Here is a 20,957-nt window from a genome sequence, read left to right on the forward strand (position 1 = left end):
AAATAATATTTTTAAATATTTTGGGAATACGAAGGATAATCTAGTGTAAGCTTATCAGGACTTTTTTCATTTATTAACGGTGATACCCAATTTGTACATAATATATTACATGTTGTATACGTTATAATAAAATGATATGATCAAATAATATGTTCTCTCTTTTAAGTATATTTTATAATCATTTGGCATTTGCTGAATGCTGGGAGAAAACTACGTAAAACTCATCAAAAGTCGGATATATGGATTACTGCACAAGTTGCCTTAATAGTGAATAAGATGAAAGGTTATAAAGTGATCAGTCCTGCTAACGTTCTAATGCCTTGGACTTTGCGTAGAATATATTTGAAGAGATACAAAAGAAGCGGGTGAAGCACATTTCTAATTTATGGGAAGAAAATGGAGAATGTATTGTAGGTAAGAGAATAAATTCAACGGTGACGGTATTAAGTGTTGCATATATTTACTCGTACGAGTTCCTTATAGACAAATAGGTTCCACATTAATTTCACGTGCAGCTAATGCATTGTGCATTGTTTCAATGTTGAATATTTTTACCTAATTTCTATTCTTACGGTTTTTTATTTAAATGACATTTTAAGATAGTATGAAGGGTCAAGCTAGAGACTAAGTTAGATGCTTCGAATATCTTTATGAAAGTAAGAAAGTTCAATTGATTACAGTTTGTTAGTACCTCATTTTACCATTTTGTTTTATTCCCTCGCTAAAATATTTTAAGTTATACTTTACAAGCGAGGGGTGCTTTTTTAGTGGCTGAATTTTGAAGGTCGAATATTCCAATAAAGGTTTTTTTATTGATAAAAAAAATCATAACTAACAAAATGAAAAAGTAAAATTAAATTATGAAAAAAAATCTTAATTTTGTAACGGAAATATACGACAAGTTAAAAGATCCAAAACTAACTAACTAACCATCACGCCTCTTCACCGCAGGGGTAGGCAGAGAGAATCGAACGCCACTCCACTCTGTCTTTGCAAACATTCTTCGCCTCTTCCACATTCATGTATCTCGTCATACATACCCGACAATTATTACGACTCCTGACCCGGCCGCTTTCAAGTTTTTCTCGGTCTTCCTTTGCTTCTTTTTCCAATTACATTCACCTTATAAATTTCTTTAACCGTTCTTTCGTCACTCATACGTTCCACATGTCCAAACCATCTCAACACACCTTTCTTAATTTTATCGAAAATGCTTATCTTAGTTTTGCATTATTTCCTTATTTCATCATTCGAACATCTATCAAACATCATTTTGCACACATTCGTCTGAGGGTTTGCATTTCGATTGCATTCAGTCTGCTTACATCCTTCTTTTGCCAACTCCATAATTCGCTTCCATACATAAGGGTTGGAACCAGGACTCCATTGTGTACTGCCAGTGAAGCTTTCGCTGATAGATTTTTATTTCTCAAGATCCACAGATCCTTAAATGAATGGACAAAATAATTTAATACCAAAAATAAAAAATAATTTTAAAAGAAATATATATTTTTTGGTGTGTTTCTATTGAATTAATCAAATAGATGAAAGTTATAATAATATCATGATTCAGCTAAAAGCAAAGCAGGTATATTTGCTAAAAATAAGTCTACTTTATCGCTTTCGTGTGGGTTATCGAAATGAATAAGAAAATTTATCATCGTTATATTGATTTATTTGGCACTTCTAAAATAAATTTAACAATTTCGAAAGTACCGTAAAGTGGGTCTACATTGCACCAAAATACTGCATTTTTTTAAAAAATTGTCTATTCAGATCAGGTTTTTTACTTTTTCTGAGGTTTCAACTATTGCAATGTAATAACACATATACCTGTAACATGTCTAATACGTTTTTAAATTTTTATCTATTTTGCCTGTATTTTTTTTTTACATTTATATTTTGGTGCAAAGTATCCCGGGGTAAAGTACAACTTTGCACCATGATATTTTCTCTACACTTTTCGTACTAGAATCCAAATTAATGCTAAGTAAAGGCTATCCTACAAGTTTTGTTGCACCTTATGAAGGGTTTTGGCTCACAGTTCACTAAATGCAGATTATAATATTGTATAATTATGGAAAAATAAGACACTTGATAGAATTTATTTTTTTTAAATATTGAAAAATCTAACAAAAATGTTATTTTTTTTCAATACTGAAGGTTTAAAATTATATAAAATAAAAGGTGGATATTAAAACATATCGTACTACATAGGTAATAGGAATTAAAATTAAATTAGGTCTAAATATGGTCAAGTTCCGGGACGGTAAAGAAACCTCTTTTGGATTGCATTTTCGGTTCTTTTATGGAACCCACTACATCCTTCCAAGAATATTGAAGAAAGTCATCCTTCATCGGCCACTTCCACGATTTGAGACTCTCCTGCATGGATTTAACAGCTCTGTCTTTCTTTATTTCCAAAATATGTCCCGGAAAATTTTCTCCTTCATAATGAAATACGACATATTCTCCCACCTTCTTTTTTACTGGTCCTAATGAAATGGAAGAACAAATACGATAACTGGTTTCAGTCATCGTTTTTGTTCTTCTCCCTCTTCCTCAAAGCTTCCGTGTGAACTATAATCAGTTAATGCTAGATATGCTGGAAGTTTCGATGCGGAAGGTGGGATCATTGATGTAGTTGGTTCAGGTAGCATTTGTGTCTCGTCAACGTTCATTTCGACATTCGGATCTTGAGCAATGCTCTTACCTGGTTCTATCGGTATCGTTTTCCTGCGTTTTAAGACTGAATTCTTTGGGTTGAATCTGTTTTCTTCCAAAAACTGTTGAAAACTCTGGCGCACGTCATCGTCATACGCTTTTAATGGCAACCGATTAAGCAACTGACTAGTTTTAGCAACAGTCAAGGTTTTATGTCTTTGCAAAAATGATCTTATCCATTCAGAGCCTGGTACGTTGTTCTTTAATATTCGTACTCTTCTGCCAAATCTATCCAAATAGGCTATTAGAATGTAGCGAATGTTAAAAACACTCACTGGGAAACCGTACTCACTCATGTCTACTATGCAGTTTACGAAGGATTGCTCTTCGCCCTTGTCACATATCGGAGGTTTTCCCACAGGTTTTGTGTGCTGACCTTTGAGTTTATAGTTAATCGTCCTTCTGGGGATTTTGAAAATTTCTTCAGCCTTTCATTGACTGATTGTACCATTTCGAATGGCCTCCAAACACTGCTCCACTCTTTTCGGTGTAAAATCGCAGTATCGTCTGGCATAAGGCCGCTGTTTGTGTGTTCTTGACATTTTTGAAAAAAATATACCATCAGGAATTAAGTAAGTACACAAAACCTATAGATGTTAAGCAAACATGTCAAGTTGTATTAGCCGTTTTAAGACTTTTCATCAAATTAATTAACTATGGCCTTTTGTGGATACTTTGCACTTGGTGCAATGTTACCCCAAATGTGGTCAATACAAGTCAGTTCTTAAAAAAATATTATTTTTACATAAACTTGACAACGTAACTAAAAAATACAGCATTTGAGAAAAGCAGGGCCTACCTACCTACGATTTAGAGACCACTCACTTGTTGTAACTAGTTTCAGTATACTGATTCCACTGGATTTTTTCGGACACAATTTTCAGACAGAAAACTTTCTTTACGTTCGGACAGGAAAAACGCATTGAAGCAATAGCGACCGACTGTTACTTCTGTAAACTAAAAAGTAGATTGAAGTGCCATCTATCAGAAACAATAGAAAGTAGAATGAAAAATGACATGTATCAGAGATGACCAGCTCTACAATTTCTTTACAGAAGGTGGTGCAAAGTATCACCCATGGTGCAAAGTATACCCACTTTACGGTAGCTTAGAGTTTAACTGAAAAAATTCGTATAGAATTTATGCTGAATATACTGCTTCACAAAAAGCTTATCTTACGTCGTAAGCTACTTACGCGGACGCCAAAAGAATTATGTCTCTGGCAACGTTTTCATAAAATCTAAGAATGATAAGATTAAAATAAGAGAATAAATTGTTCACTTAATGAATTTATCATATTCTATCCTCTTACGGTATTAAGTTTGTGAAATCTCTATATAATGTTAAAAAAATGTTCCTCCAATTATAAACTCATTAAATAGTTGTCTGAAATTTCGGTTTTATCTTAAGTAGTAATGTAGTAAGAAAACTAATCAAAGTTATAAAGTCATGTTTTATAATTAAAATAAAAACCTAATTATATTATCAAATCGGTATTTTGATTTGTATTCTTTAAAAAATAAATAAATATATTTTGTTATGAGTCGTGTGAAACATTTAAAAAAATCCGGATACATATTTTTTAATTTGAAGAACAAAGTAAAAAAGATAGATTTTGTAGAAAGACATTGCATGGAACGAGATGGTATATCGGCTTTGCGACTAGAATATAAATCTTAGAATTTAAATATAAAATTTTTGAGTTCTACAGACTTGTATAAGTTAAGTAAAGTATTAAAATAGATCGCTCTATCTATCTGTAGTTATAGTTATGGCGTTTAACTAACTACTATAGTCACATGTTTAATTTCCAGGAGAAACTAGTAACTCAAGCAAAATAATGATTATTTTTCCTTCATGTACCTAATTAACGATCAAGTTAACACTGCAACGATGTGACGCTCTACTAAACGCTCTTCTGGGCACAGATAGAGGGGAGAAAAATAAAAAGTTATTAATAAGAAAAAAATAAATCACACAACCATTATAACTTGTAAAAAAACTGACTTTGGTAAAAAAATTGGACAGAGAAATAACAAAATAATTATTTTTATATCAAAAAAGATGAAAACGTGCTTTTATAAAGATAACATCTCCATTCGCTTACAAAATTGTAAACGTAATAAGCAACATGGACATTTTTGAAATTAGCCACATTTAAAATATCACGTTCAAATCTTGCCTCCATTAATTTACTAAAAACGCCCTTAATGGTCGCCCCAAAGATGAAAGACACATTTTGGGAGCCAATGTCCTTGAGAGGAGTGTAATAGAAATAATTAAATTAAGCTCGAATTTCTGTTTTAAAGCTACAAATGCGTACAATCATCAACGGTAGTGAATAAACCCTGTTATAACCCAATTTTATTACTTTGCCCGCGGCAACTTTAAGTATAAAATTTTACAGGGAAAATTTACGAAAGGCAAGGACATCGCCATGGAGGGTTTCAAAAACGATTGATGTTTACCTTAAATGATTAATTTATTCAGTTTACATTGGTGCTAGATTTTTATTCCTAGATTGTGTTAGGGCATTGAATTGAATATTCTGGAAACCTTCACGAAAAATATACGCAAAAAATATATCAATAATATAATAGTTCATTTTTTCCATATTCCAATCAAATAATTTGCTCGAGAAAAGGGTCTTTAATTTTACAATAATTTATGTGATGGAAAACTTGGCTTGATCAAGTATTTTAAAAACTTGAAAGTGGTCAGGTTAGTCGGAATAATCGGCGTGTATATATGAAGAGGTACAAGAAAGTGGAAGGGACGAAGTGCATAGAACACTGATTCTGATAGACACGATGTCAGTTTACTTATTAAATTAAAACAAGAAATCTGCGTTTCAGATTTATGAAAAAATTGAAGGAGCTCAGGGTAAATAAAAAAATACTACATTCTGTGAAAGGAAATATAGAATAACAGCTAGGCTAGGGAGCTTCGCGTTACTTACTTGCACTCATAGAAACTTTTGTAAGTTATACATAAGTGAATATGTATATGTATTTTATGAATGTGCATATGTATGTATGTTTGTGGTATGTATCTATATATTAACATATTTTTTATTTGATTTATTTTTTATATACTGTTATTTCTTTTAGTCTTAATTGTTATGTTCATATTCTTTTTTTGTTGTTAATATTTTAACAAATGTATATACCATATGAATCATAAAGGCTTGTTTACTTTACATCAACGTTGAGAAAAAATATTACCAAATTCACAAACCACTCGGAATTCACGCGAGTCCCCTTGCCAAGTTATTTCTTCAGAAATATTTAATAAATAAAGATGTTGTCTCACCGGTAATCGGTTTATTTATTATTTTATTAAGAGCACCTGAACTTTATTAATTGTATTTGAGTTAGGGGTAATCCAACCGTAACAATTTAATATATGTCAAAACAGACTAATTTACGTTGCTAACCGTTTTATAAAACATGACAGATCTTCTGATTACTTTCCCTCTTGAGAGCTTTTCTTTGCACAAATATTTACATTCGGCAGATATCGCTTTTACATAAAGTTACCAGATTTAAAAATACACGAAATTTTCAAGAATACAAACACTTCAGGAGATTTTTTCGTTTTAAGGCGTAATTGGAATGTTATTTACACATGTTTTATCTTATTTATTTTAATAATGTGGCAACTCTTCATCGTCGTCGTTTTATAAATAAGTATTTATTTTAAATTAAACATGATCGTTAAATAAATTTTTCGATATATTGTCTCGAACAATCTTAGCATTAATATTGGAGTAATCTAATAGATCGATGCAGAGTTAATATTATGTTGTTTTGTACTGATAACGAAAGAAAAGAAGATCACTACAAAAGATGTAAGTAGTTTATGGGAATAGAAATGTAGCAAAAATAGTTTGAAGAAAAAAAAATAGCAACAGTTTTTATTAATTATTGAAGTGCTTTGAAAAAGAAGTAACGCTTTGCATGATTTACTAGCAAAGAAAGTAGATCTAGAAAATATATTTTTGAAGGGATGAATAATTGTATAATTGTATGAGATAACAATTAATTTAATAATAAATAGTGCTTTGAATAAGGTCATTGAAAAAAAAAGTAGTTCAATGGTGGCTAAATTATCATATCTGTATACATAACAAGTGAAATGGTGAAGCAAAACGTGGAATTGGAAAAAAAATTAAAGCTGAGTGAACGCCATAGAAAAATGATTAAATTATATGGTTAAATTGATGTATTATATTTGAGAACAATATAAAAAAGACATAAGATAGATCATGTGGAGTGAATGGATGACGAGAAAATGATGAAGTATATTAATTTGGTAAGTGAAAACGGGAAAGAGTTGTATCGTCCTCCAAAGTGTAGTGGTAATCACGTTTAACTACATCACTCGGGGTCCTAGGTTCAATTCCCAAGGGGGTCAAAATAAATGTAGATAAATTTCACTGTAATATTAACTCAAACTAGTACTAGAATCGCAGGGAAGATAATCTGCCCCATATTGATTAAATGATTAAGAATCACTGTTTTTTTTTATAATTTAGTACTCTATGCATCATCGGGTGTAAACAAAGGTTAGATGAAGAAATGGAAAACAGAATGAGATTCAAGAAAGACTCGGCCCAAGCAAATCAATAAAAACCGGAAATCTGGTCGTGTCAAAAGTCTACGTAACAGGAAGGGTATGTATGACTAGATGTTAAGATGTAGTGAAAGCTAGGAGTTTTAAGAGGAAATCAACTCAAAGTGTACCAGTGATTAATTTGGCTAGTTATCAACGAATGTCTTATTCTTCGTGTGTCTTATTAGGTCGCTCCAACGTTGGCGGTCACTATGGCAAAGGTTTTGCGATCCTACGCCGTTCGGAACAACTCTTCCACTCCTCTCATCCTGGTCCAGTCGTGAATGTTGCAAATCTACGAAGTTCGCTTTCTTCCAGCTCCTCGGCGTTCTTCTATTTTTCCCATCATTATTATTTGCAGAATGTAAAACGAAAGTCTATAGGCATACAACAACGCCCACGGTAGTAATATTTTTTAAAGTAATCAATCAGTTTATTATAAGTATTATAGTACCTACTAGAGATCGTTAAGGGCATAAAACGGTATAATGGTATTGATAAAGAGTGTTTTTTCAAGGTGAAGAGATTATTAAACACGGAATAATTAAAATGATATAAAATATTCTGTGAAAGTTCAACAGTGTATTGAGAAAGCAAGGACTGTAAAATCATGGCTGTTATAATAATTTAATAATTACTTCGGTCGTTATAACGGTTGGAAAATGAAAACGAAGTTCCGCTAACCTTTTAATTATAACGGTTTCATTATTATTAATTAGTTATCGCAAACGCGAGTAGATAAACATTAATTTTATACGTTTACATAAAATAATATTCGCCAAAAATTTGCGTCGATCGGATCTTCAAAAAACACAGTTACGAGAATACAAAGTATACTTTTGTAATATAGTACGTTGAGCATTTAAGAAAGCATAAAGCTGGCTTTACGAGTATGTATCTAGTAAGACTCTTTTTTCACAATATTGTACAAAAAAAATCTGTTCACATATTCTGAATTTGCGTTACTAAGAATTTATTTAAAACCTGATTTTTCTAATTTCATTAATATATTCGGCAGTCACTTTGTGGTAAAATCTATCCATTTTAATTAATGTTTTACTTAGTAAATACCACTATTTCTTAAAATCTACTGTGACACGTGTTTCGATGCATTCCGCATCATTTTCAAACACCGTTTACGGTGTTTGAAAATGATGCGGAATGCATCGAAACACGTGTCACAGTAGATTTTAAGAAACAGTGGTATTTACTAAGTAAAACATAAATTAAAAATGATTTTTCTTATTGATATCTCAACACAAATGTTGAAGAACATATCAGGACAATTGTAGGCATTTAAAAGTCTTAAGACCTTTAAATGAATGTTACACAGCATATAAAGTCATCATTTAAACCAATGACAGGACGCAAGCTTTATAAATTCCCAGACTTCCACATTTATTTTTCTTGAACTAGGTTGTAACCTTATGTAAACTTATTTTAGTTAAATCATAAATTATATTGCTTTGCTTTTCTTTTTTTTAGGAGGTATGATTCAATGTTAATTGTATTTTTTGACTAATTATTATTCTACGTTCGAAAAAATGTAGGTTTCGATAAAAAAAAAATTAATACAGGTAATTTGCATAATCTTAAGAGTTAAGTGGGTAAATTCATATTATAATATGTTCTATCCTATAACTTCATTTTTTTATGTATTATTTTTTTTATATCATAAGATGTCTGATTTTACGACTATAAACGTATTTTGACAAAAATATACATGTTCAAAATAACAAAAAATGCATTTATATGAGAACCACAGAATCTGTGTCAATTTTACTGAAATCGAGGTGAAAATTTGCATAAAAACCTTCAACAAGTACTTAATGCCTGTTCAACTATAGCCACGTGTTTTCAAGATCATTTTTGATGTGGTTAAGAATATATGTCAGGAATTATTGAGAAAAAGGAAAGAAAAATAAAATAATCTTTTTTAGTAATATCAAACCATCGAATAATTAAATTTATCATAATTAATACAGTTAAATTAGTGTATGAAATAAAATTTATTTATAAGACTTATCCACTTACAATGGTATATAGGCCACTGCAATATATCATTGTAGTATCTTTTTGAACCTGGAACTTAGTATGGTAGTCAAATGTGCTCACCAGAATACTACGGTTGGGATAAAAAAATAACTCTCAGAATTTTTTTCGTCATCCTTTTGCACCACATGCTCAAACAATCTTTTAATGTTTTTATTTTGATTGAATTAAAAAAAATGTTGGGATCGTTGCAGCAAAAACTACTATGGCGATATATGATCATGCACAATTACTGACAGTGTGTTTACACAATACCCTTCAAAGCCACGTAACTCCGCTTTGTACTACAAAAAATGAAATAAAAATATATCTCGTACCGCTATGAATAATATTAGTGAGCGACAACCATGTTAAGAAATACAAATTTTCCTTTGCGCAAGCTGGAACAAGAAAACCCGACCTGAATGCCTGATACCAATACACGACCAATCATCGCTTGCCAAATGGGCTAAAAACAAAAACGACGTGCTCTGTATTTGAAATCCATTTTGCAAAGCAACAAAATTCAATACGGTCATTTGAGCCGATGCAAACACGTTCCGTGTATGGTAACACGGGGGAAAGAGGTCTCGGGTAAAAAAGTTAAACACGGAAAGAAAGTAGAAAAAGAAGAAGTAATATGCAACTAGTGAATGTATGAGCTTAGCGTACGTGCTATTTTTTGCGATGGCAATTTTTTTTATTAAGAAAAAAAAACAGGTAAATATTGTAGTTTCTACGACATTATCCACGGAAGAAGTTGAAGTATTACAATAGATGTGAGAATGCAGATGTAAGGTGTTTTATAAACTACATTTACACATATCTGTACCTCAGTGGTATCTGGATGCATCTCCGAAATATTAATAAAAAACAAAGCTATGTACAAGACATTAATTTATGATAAGCTTATCAAATAATCAGTTTTCTACCCAACTACTCCCGTGACTTGAATTGTATTTTATTTTTAAAAAAATGCAATTATGTGTTCATTTTTTTAGTACCGTATTCTACATAGATGTTAAATTGAGACAGTGTTCAAATGCTATAAGCATTTAGTTTCAATAAAATATTCCCGATTCATATTTATAAAAGTACCTTTAAAGTAGAAAACAATTATTATGATTCCTTATTTATATTCTGAAAATACGCCTTTTGTTCTTACAAAAATACAGCGGCTAATAAATTAAGAAAATTATAATATTGATATCTACTGTCAATTCGAAATTTTATTACAAATGACACATGCATTTACCTGAATGTTTTGGTTATATTGAAAAAATGGTAATAAATTCACAAATTTTAACAATAACAGATTTTTTCTGATTGTTGATTTGCATCAATTTTCTGAAAACCTGATTAGTTTTCTGATTTAGCCGTCAGACAAGAGAAATTTGTTAGTTAATATTTACATAAAAATCCACTTATATTTATTTTTGCCCCAACACATGCTGGATCTAAATCGCTTAAACTACTCTTCTGCGAAGATGGACAATTTTTAAATGTAATTTATATTTGATGCAACAATTTTGAGATTCTCTATTTTATAATTAAAATATAACTTTGTTTTAAAATCACTATCAATATTTGATTATAACTTAATTATAATGTCTATTGGTTTCTTAATTATAATGTCTACTTTTTCAAACAAAAAGAAACGGTTATTTTCGAAACCTGTAGACATTATAATTAAGCTATAATAAAATATTGATAGTGATTTTAAAACAAAATTATATTTTAATTATAATTTTTAAATTATCAAAATAAATAAAACCATTTAATTTTTTTTTTCAAAATGGAAGTAAGTGGTAAAGTAATAATTTGGAGTTAAATCGTTTGCTTAGAGCAAAAATAAATGTGTAGATAAAGAACGGTGTAAGGCTGTAATGAAAACTGTTTTCGTTATAGCCTTAAAAAGAAGGGAAAATAAGCATGCCACATTAATTCCAATTCCAGCCCTGCTGACGTTTCGTCTCGCGTCGAGAGCTTCGTGTATTACAAATTAAATTTGAGGTTATTTCTGGTCTGAACATCTTTGTCAATTTGCCGAATGGACACTATCTTCCTCTGGGATTACCCTGTGAAGAAAATATTCGCTGAATATTTGAATCTACAGCGAAAATACGCAAAGAAATATTCAAAGCGATTTGCTTTTTCGCATCCTCGTTATTATGAATATTTGGAAGCGTGACTGAGATTATTAGCTGAGCGGAGATATTAAAATCTTGATTAGCTGCTAATCAGCATAATACTATTGCTTACGTTTCAAATGCTAGGCGTAAAATTCTGATATCAAACACTTATCTACATACTACTAAAAACGTCTACAAAATATTGCTTGTAGTGATACGTCTAATATATATTTTTATCTGTATGATTGTGATTTTTCAAACGTTTACACAGTGGAAGTCTTCCGATTTTCAATCACATAATACTTTGCGGTAGTAGTATGAAGCACATATACACTATTAAAAAAATGATGTTAACTTATTATATTGTTTTATATGAAGGTAACGTGGGACGAGAAAGTCATTCAAATAAATAATTGTATGAATTATTTGATTTATTTAACTTTGTATGAAGTTATTTTAAATATCCATTAAGCGGTGTAAAAAAACGAATTGCTAGCAGTTTGATTTTAAATAGAGCATGAAAATAGTCTATGGTAGAAAGTCATTAGATAATCTTTAAATGATTGAGCCACTTTATCTTTTTTTATTAAACTGTCGAATTAATGTAATAATACAATCGTTCAAATATGCGCCGTCATTTGCTCACTTGGTAAACACATCCAAGTGTCTTCCTTTCAGTGCGTCGGTGATAGCGGTCACTGACACTATAAACGGCGGTGTCGGACAATATATTTTGGTTTAGTTTTTGTTGTAAACAAATACACCGTAAAATGGAACCTATGCAATATTTATCAGATCTCACGGGGGCGTCTGATCCCGCTTTAAGACTGCTAATTTCAATTTTATTGACATATCCTTTATCATGGTTTTACATATCAGTAGTGTATAATAAAAACTCTAATTTAAAACATAGTTTTCTCGCGGCGAGTGGTATAGCAATAGGATTGTTTAATTTTGGATACGATGTGCGTCATAGTGTCTACGCAGTGTTGTTTAGTTATGGATCTTCGTGGGTGTTGGGTCCTACGAAAGTAAATGCGATCTTGAACACCGTATTCCACATGGGTTACCTTCTAACGGGCTACTGGGTGACCGAATTCGACTCGTACGATATCACGTGGACAATGCCTCACTGTGTGCTCACTTTGAGACTAATCGGATTTTCCCAAGACTTATGGGATGGTTCCAAGGATTTTGAGTCTTTGTCCAGCGGCAACAAGAAAACTGCTCTTCGTTCTAGACCCCAGCTTCTCGAGATATTTTCTTACGTGTTCTTTCCCGCCAGTTATTTAGTGGGTCCACAATTCCCGCTGATGAGGTTGAAAGATTTTGTCGGCGATAAATTCCAGAACAACCTGCAACCTTCCAATTTCACAGCCGGTTGGCAGCGCGGACTGATTGGATTATGTTACTTGCTCGCATATCAGATTGGAAACGCATATTTAGATGACTCGTATTTTCTAACGCGAGCGTTTCTTGATTCTTCTATAATATGGAAACACTTTATAATGGCGATTTGGCTGAAAATATTCTTCATGAAATACATATCTTGCTGGCTATTGACGGAAGGTTTGTATATGTCTGATGGATATAAAACATATGACAAGCATATTTATTATCTATATGGAACTTTGATCACAAACTACGCATACTGATAATAACTGTGATTTACTAGTCATTACAAATTACAATAAAACATTAAATCACATTATCAGATATTTCAAATAAAATCAAATAAATATCACCACAAATATTTAATTTATTTGACCCCTGTTATTATTCTGATTAAGGCCAACTTAACAATAAAATTTTACTATACAAATACACTTTGCACAGAGTTAACCAATTAAAGTATCGTGGGGTAGTGACAAACCTAGATAAGCTTTGTTCGAATTTGATTGATTAATCATTTTTAAAATTTCTTGGTTTTAAAATAAAAGTAAACATAAATATTACTCACGATTGCAGTGACATTTGCCCGATGAGCAATCCGGCGTATAAATGAATTTATTTAAGGAATTCTAATTAATGTAAATCAATATTTTTTTACTGCTAGTATTCTTACTAAGGTTTAATTTTTATTTTACATGTTTTTTATTTGTAATTTTTTATCCTACTTCTAGTTTTCCACCTTTTATTCGATTAAAATTATAACTTTGATATTTATTGTATTATATTGTTAACTCATGCACAAGGTATACCTATTTAGATTTTTTTAATGTTTAAAATATAATTGAATCAATACATATGCAATAAAATAATTAGAACTAAAATGTAAACAAACTAATTAAATAAAGCCGTTATGATAACATTTATTGTTTATTTGTCGTAAATACAAAACAAATGATAGCGTTTTATTTTTAGTAGCTTACGAGAGAATATGGATTTCAAAGTAACCTTATATTAATAATTCCTTACAATATATTAATAAAAAATAAAATGAAGGTTCGACCATGCATTCCATGATATGGTTAGACATTCTTATCCTGCGTATAATTCTTAACTTGAAGAGTAAAGAAATTAGTTAGTAAAACATTTTTAATTACTGTTTTACTAAGTAAATACCTCTATTTATAGAAGTATTTACTAAGTAAAACATTAATTAAAAATGGATAGATTTTACCACAAAGTGACTGCCAAATCAATTAATGAAATAAAACGTTGGTTTATGGACAAAATAAAAACAGAGTTTTGGCCGGAGCTGAATTGAAATAATTTATTTAATGTACAATACGCCCCCGGCACGAGAAACCCAATGAGGAAACATTATTGTAAACTTTACATTGTGCATGATATTTTTTTTCAAAACTACTTTTCAGGTGCCTGTATCACATTCGGACTTGCCTACAATGGACCATCGAAGAGTAACTCCGCGCAGTGGGATGGATGTCGGAATATTAATATCGGAATTTATGAAGGAATAAATAGGATGGGCCAGTACGTGGACTGCTTCAATGTCAATACTAATGCCTGGGTAGCGCAATACGTCTACAAGAGAATGGCATTCCTAGGCAATCGTGTGCTCAGCCAAGTTATTACACTGGTCTTCCTAGCTGCCTGGCATGGCCTGCATTCTGGATATTACATGGCCTTCTTCATGCAACTTTGTATGATCATCATGGAAAAGGACTTGGAGAAAATCTTATACAACAATGAATCTTTCAAACGAATTTCGCAGTATAAATCTTTTACCATAATTTCATCCATTATTCGCAGGATTTATGTTTCTATTTTCATTGGGTATGCCATAATTCCATTTGCTCTTTTGAGTTTCAGTAAATGGTGGGTTGTTTACAAATCTCTATACTTTTCAGGGTTTATTGTATTTGTTCCGTGGACATTTGCATATAAACCTATTTTAACAAATATTTTCAAGTCTAAAAGGGCGAAAGAAACGTAGAAAGGGTATTTTTTTTTCATTAAATATGTGTTTGTGTGTGTATGTAGATTACATACAATATACGAGTATAAGTTTAAAGTTCATAAAACTGTTATAATTGAAAACGTTTAAAAAAACTTCAAAGAAGAGTAAAGATATATTAAATTATAATATATTAAAAGATTTATAAAAGAAATATTAAAATGATGATATTATAATTATTTTTTAAAAGTATGAAATAAAATCGAATATGTGATAAATTTATAGGTAATTATATTCTTAAAAGCAACCCAAAATTGTTTTATTTCGTTATTTTAACAATTTATAAAACTATTTACAATTTTATTTAAATGTTTTTTTACAGTACCAAACACTGAATTTTAACCCCCAAGGATATATCAGAAGATATATACATAGTTATCTCTATAGAGACGGAGTATATTTGTATAAAATGCTAGTGTAGTAAATCATTTACAAAATGCCTAGACTTTCATATTCCCTTCGTATACGCTTCATCTCCATTGAGGTACGTAATTTAATTTTTAAAAAAATATTTGGTATTATGATCATGTTGTTTGTTTTATTGTGTTTTTAATCAATGATCTATAATTATATTTGATTTTTGAACATATAAACTAATAATATTTAAAACTAGGGCTTTCATCATTAATTTCATTTATCGATTCGGCATTATTAATTCATTAAATAAATTAAAATTTTAAGTTTGTTCTTAGGCAAGAATAAACTGTGATTAAACCAGAACTTTTATTTAAAGCACCTCTCTTAGCATATAAATGTTTATTCACTCAGACCAGATAGCACGAAATTTTAAAAAGAAAGTAAAAAGGCAAAGCCCCTTTAGAGCAGTTTTATCTGATCAACAGTTAGGTGAAGAGCGGAAAAATGGAAGGTGTCTCCTCATCTAATATTCCCCCCATCCCCCAACCCATACAAATTAATTAAGTGCTCTTCTAAGACGTGATAAAAAGCTTTCTTGTGACTATGAACCTAATCTAATCAAGGCTTCTATTTGATGATCAAGTAGATAGCCGAAAATAAACTAATACTTCTCCTTTTCTTGACTTTGGTGACGCTCTTTTCGTCCTTCAATTTTTTTTAGGTCACAAAGGTCGGATAAGATTTTAAAGGTAGTTCGCTAACACGTATAATTTTATTATTAAAATAAAGTGTTTAAGCCGAGTGTCATAAAAGGAAGTTGAAATTCGATATTTGATAATTCAAGTAAATTCCATTTTCATTAATTTGGCGTTTATTTATTTGTAGAACTCCATAATTTATATTTAAAATATAAAAAAATGTTGTTGATCTAATCAATGTTTCAATGTTTTTGTTATATAAACATTAAGACATTGAAAAAGCGACAGTAGTGTGAGGAAGCACACTGTGTATTGTAAGCATTTTTTTCTATTACGTGAGTTACTATTACGTTTCATAGATGGCCCTGCCATTGCGGTCATAAATCCCTTATCTTACAGGTCGAAACACATGACAATTTTTGTAATATTTTTTTTATGCATTCGTTTATAAGAGCGTCAATGTGCAGAGAAATGCAGAGCAAAGAAAGCACGAACAAATCAAATATTAAATATTATACAGAAATGCAAGTATTGTATTTAAAAATGTAAAAAAATTATAAATTTTTAAAGAAAAAAAAAAATTATACATCCTGTAAGAAAAATGATTTGGGGCAGCTAAAAATAGCACATTACTTCTGAACCACTCTGATGTAATTGAAAAAAGTTACTTTATGCGAAGTCAACAAAACTTGAGATAGGAGGCTGAAAAGGTTTATCAAAGAAACGCTTTATTGTTTACAATTCTCTCACTGGCTGAGAGAAAGGTATTTGTCTTGGAGAATTAAAAAGTTATTTTCTCCCCCGAATCCTTTTTAATCAATGGTCAAAATTAATCAAAGTTTTCATGATGAAGTAAAATATATTGATTAATTAAAAAAACTCAATTTTGCTCAATTTAAATATTTACTTAATGAATAAAATGAAACATCGAAAGAGAAATTCGGAATAATAAACAGCATTAAATAAACAGAAGTAATAAATTACAAATCAAGGGGAATTTTTAAGAAGAATATTGAGTTGTATATAAGTTTATATATATATATATATATATATATATATATATATATATATATATATATATATATATATATATATATATATATATATATATATATATATATATATATATATATATAAATATATATAAATATATATATATATATATATATATATATATATATATATATATATATATATATATAAATATATATATGGTCTTTGTTCCACGATCACGTAGTTAAGGGTTTTTTAGTTTTTGTATGAGTTGTTATTACCACAAATAAGATCTTTGGTTCTTATCCTAACAGATTCCAAATATCACTATTGTAGTATTAATTTTATAACCGTGGAACGCTGTGAATAATTACCCAAGACAAGGAATATTGCTTTCAAGTGAAAGTCGACGTCAGGGGGCACCTGACATAGCACATAGAGAAGAAGAACAAGAAACCTTGTTTTACATTATCCAAGAATATTTGTTTTACATTACAAAATAGTTATATAAATTATGCTTTTTTTCTTATTAGTGTTTTAAGGTAAATGATTCTTGTCGACCATTCAAATAAAAGGAATATTTTTTTTATTGAAATATATACATACGTATCTCTCTATCTCTCTCTTTTATCTGAAACCAATGGTACATAAGGCATTACATTGCATAAAAACAACATTTTCAGAAACGTTAACTATACGAAGGAAAAGTGATCAACCCTGCGTTTCAGATATGTACTTTAAGTACTTAAAAATTCCATAAAACAATATCAAATTATCTGTGAAGAAAATATTATCGAGGTACCTAGAACAACAAAAAAACAGTCGGGATATTTCAAATTATGAATATGGGACAGTGACCATCCCTTCTCGAATAATTTCCCAGGGGGTTTAAAAATATAAGTGCACAACGATACACGGAGGAGATGAGAAAATCCGATCTCGTGACCTGAACATTTGGACACTTTTTGAGAATATAAAAAAGAAAATTTTATTCATAACATATTTCGAAAACATTACAAAAGGAAGCATTTTCAGTGCAAAATGATAGTAAATATTGCGGAAAGGGGAAACAGTAAGTTGAATATTATAAATTACTGTATTTTTGGAAAAATGTGGCCATTTTTGTGATTGCTTATTAGTAATTCGACTTCATTAGGCAATATTTTGCCATTTGTATTTCTTCACTCATATTAGTAGTAATTGCATTCCTTATTTTAATAAGAATAATACAAATCGTTAGCTTTTTATTTTTTTGTTGTTTTCTTTGATTTTTGTTTTTTTTGTTGTTGTTTTTTGCTGTAGTTTTTTTTTCGTTTTCTGTTAGTCAAGTATTTGTATTTTATATTAACACTTTGATCCTAATTTTACTTCTTATAATATCTATTGTATTTTTGCCAGAGCCCTTGACTATGACCTAAAATATATTGTATACCCACACACAGGCCATGCCTTTGTGGAATATATATTTTTTTTACATTATACATTTTTTTGTATTTGTATTTAAATTATGTTGTAAAATGCAAAAAATTTATGATAAAGAAAAAAAAGTTCTTTCAGGATTTTTTTGTTTGTATTTAATTAATGTTTTTTTCGAACGAAAAAAAAAACTGTTTTTAATTTTCATTTAAAGTATTACACATGTGATATTTAAACATTTTGAATTATCCGTATAGATTTGATTTAAATTTTGTATTGCCTGTTCTGTACGACGACATAAGGTGTATTTCATAATTAATTCGAATTTTGATTTTTTTAAAGGTTTTACCCAATTGGGTAGGTACATAGATCTTATGATAATGATCAATAAAGTATTTAACAACTATCAATTTTTTTACCAATATATTTTAATGAAATAATAATTTGTTTACATTTCCTTTTGAACTAACATTTTATTCATCAAAAATTTAACCCATATCTACATACATGACAAAGAAGAATAAAATATACGTTGCAAAAATAATGAAAATACAGAAACGCGGTTAGACTTAGACAAAAAAAAATACGGTTAGACTTAGACAAAAAAATACAGTTTTGTATATACAATGCAGAATAAGTGAACGACCCTCGTACTCGCAATATCCATAATGCATGAGAAATTTTCTGGTCACTGTCCCCTTGGAAAACAAGAGATTGAGGGAAACTAACCAGTCAACGCAACGTCACGTTAATTCAAATAAAAGGAGAAAATGGATTGTTGACTTATTTTACTTCCAATAGGGAGTTTTGACAAAGTATTATATTTTATTAATCTATATATAATTTTTGATCTCAACACTGCACAATAAAAATCTCAATTTTACCATCAGGGAAAAAATCTTAATGAAACATAAATCTTTCAAGGTTTGCATGAATCAATTAATATATTGACTCATTTAAAAAAAAAACTCAAGCCCCCGTCAGTGCCTGCACATAGTACAATGATTAATGTGATAAAAATAATGTGTTAATTTTTTGTTCAAATTTTTAATATATATTATTACTATAAAATTATTGATATAAAACTTTATTTTAAATCAGGGCCGTCTGACCAGTAAAAACAACAATTAAAGTCCCAAAGTCAAACCTTTTAAAGAAACTCGTTTCTTGTGTAAATTCGTATATAAAAGTGTGTGTATGTATATATTGAAATATTGTGAAGCTTTAAGGAAGGCATTGTATTTTTTGATGCTATTTTTTTGGTGTCTGCGGTGGGATTCTTTTCTGGGAATTTCATTTTTAGTAGTGATATCATCAACCGGTATCAAGAGTATCGGTGATTCCAGAAACATGGTGATTCAATAACTTACATTATCGTGTATAAATACATCACGACTGTAATTTAATATTTTGGGTAAATAGGTATATCAGTGACACGATTTAAAAATTGTGTATATTGAGGAAAAACGTGGTTTGAGAAGAATTTTCTGGATATGTCATATTCGAGTACATATATTTAATTTGTAATATCATATAGAATACATGTTTTTTGTTATAAATAATAAACGAATATTAGAAACTACGTATAAAGGTACATCTCAATTTTAATAGCCAATTTTACTGCGTTGACTTTCAAATAATAAAATGTTTTCATTCTTTTGTTTTTACACTGATTATTATTTTTTGAATGCAGATAAAAGTAATAGCATAATTTGATGGCATGTTAAATATTCACAAAATATTTAAATTTATTAGTATATTAACTAAACAAACTAAGCGTAGGTTTGTCTCATCTAACATGTACAGTTATACGGTATCTATTTATTAAAAAAATCGTATTTTTTAACAACCGACGGATAAAGCACTACACTGTATGAATGCAATACAATATTCTTACGTTAAAATAGATAAACGCATGTTTAAATGAATGGTACTTACTTTACACGGCAGACACGTATCTACCATCCGCTGAAGATTTGTCTGTGTTCGAACCCTGGAATAAATAAAAAACATAAGATGAGAGATAATTAAGGAAAATACTAAATAATAATAATAATAAAACATTATAAAAAAAGGATATCATATTATATATATATATATATATATATATATATATATATATATATATATATATATATATATATATATATAAATATATATATATATGTTTATATATATATGTATATATATATATATATATATATATATATATATATATATATATATATATATATATATATATATATATATATATATATATATATATATATATATATATATATATATATATATATATATATATATATATATATATATTATTTTTCATTCAAAATTTTGTTGTTAAATAACTAAATGCATAAAATAAACAAGTTTTATTTGTAACGCATTATTCAAAGTTCTTTTGAATAAATGTGGTATTTGTTTAATTTTGTTTTTAAACTTGTAATTCCGCTTTTGTTTTGAACAATGTTTTATTGATGATTTTCGTGTTGTTTTGCTCAGAGGTAGAGAATCTATGTATTTTGGCGGGTTTATTACTATAAAGTAATATTTTTCAACTAAATATATATA

The 20,957-nt window shown here is 29.5% G+C and overlaps 1 protein-coding gene and 1 long non-coding RNA gene across 2 annotated transcripts in view; one reads left to right on the forward strand and one right to left on the reverse strand.

The window, feature by feature from the left end:
- LOC148303495 (uncharacterized) overlaps window positions 1–20,957 on the reverse strand; it is a 106,056-nt gene that overhangs the window by 47,064 nt on the left and 38,035 nt on the right. Inside the window, exon 2 of the long non-coding RNA XR_015838478.1 lies at window positions 20,325–20,379. This is a non-coding gene — a long non-coding RNA (uncharacterized LOC148303495). The remainder of the gene's footprint in view (window positions 1–20,324; window positions 20,380–20,957) is intronic.
- LOC148303496 (lysophospholipid acyltransferase 5-like) lies at window positions 12,168–15,038 on the forward strand. The gene is made up of 2 exons (XM_088269854.1): window positions 12,168–13,070; window positions 14,321–15,038. The coding sequence occupies exons 1-2, from the start codon at window positions 12,272–12,274 to the stop codon at window positions 14,899–14,901; spliced, it is 1,380 nt and encodes a 459-aa protein (XP_088125980.1). The 5' UTR covers window positions 12,168–12,271; the 3' UTR covers window positions 14,902–15,038.

This window comes from Brachycentrus maculatus, unplaced genomic scaffold, assembly GCF_059751285.1.
Source record: "Brachycentrus maculatus isolate JH-2025_06_01 unplaced genomic scaffold, ASM5975128v1 h1tg000366l, whole genome shotgun sequence".
Taxonomy (NCBI): domain Eukaryota; kingdom Metazoa; phylum Arthropoda; class Insecta; order Trichoptera; family Brachycentridae; genus Brachycentrus; species Brachycentrus maculatus.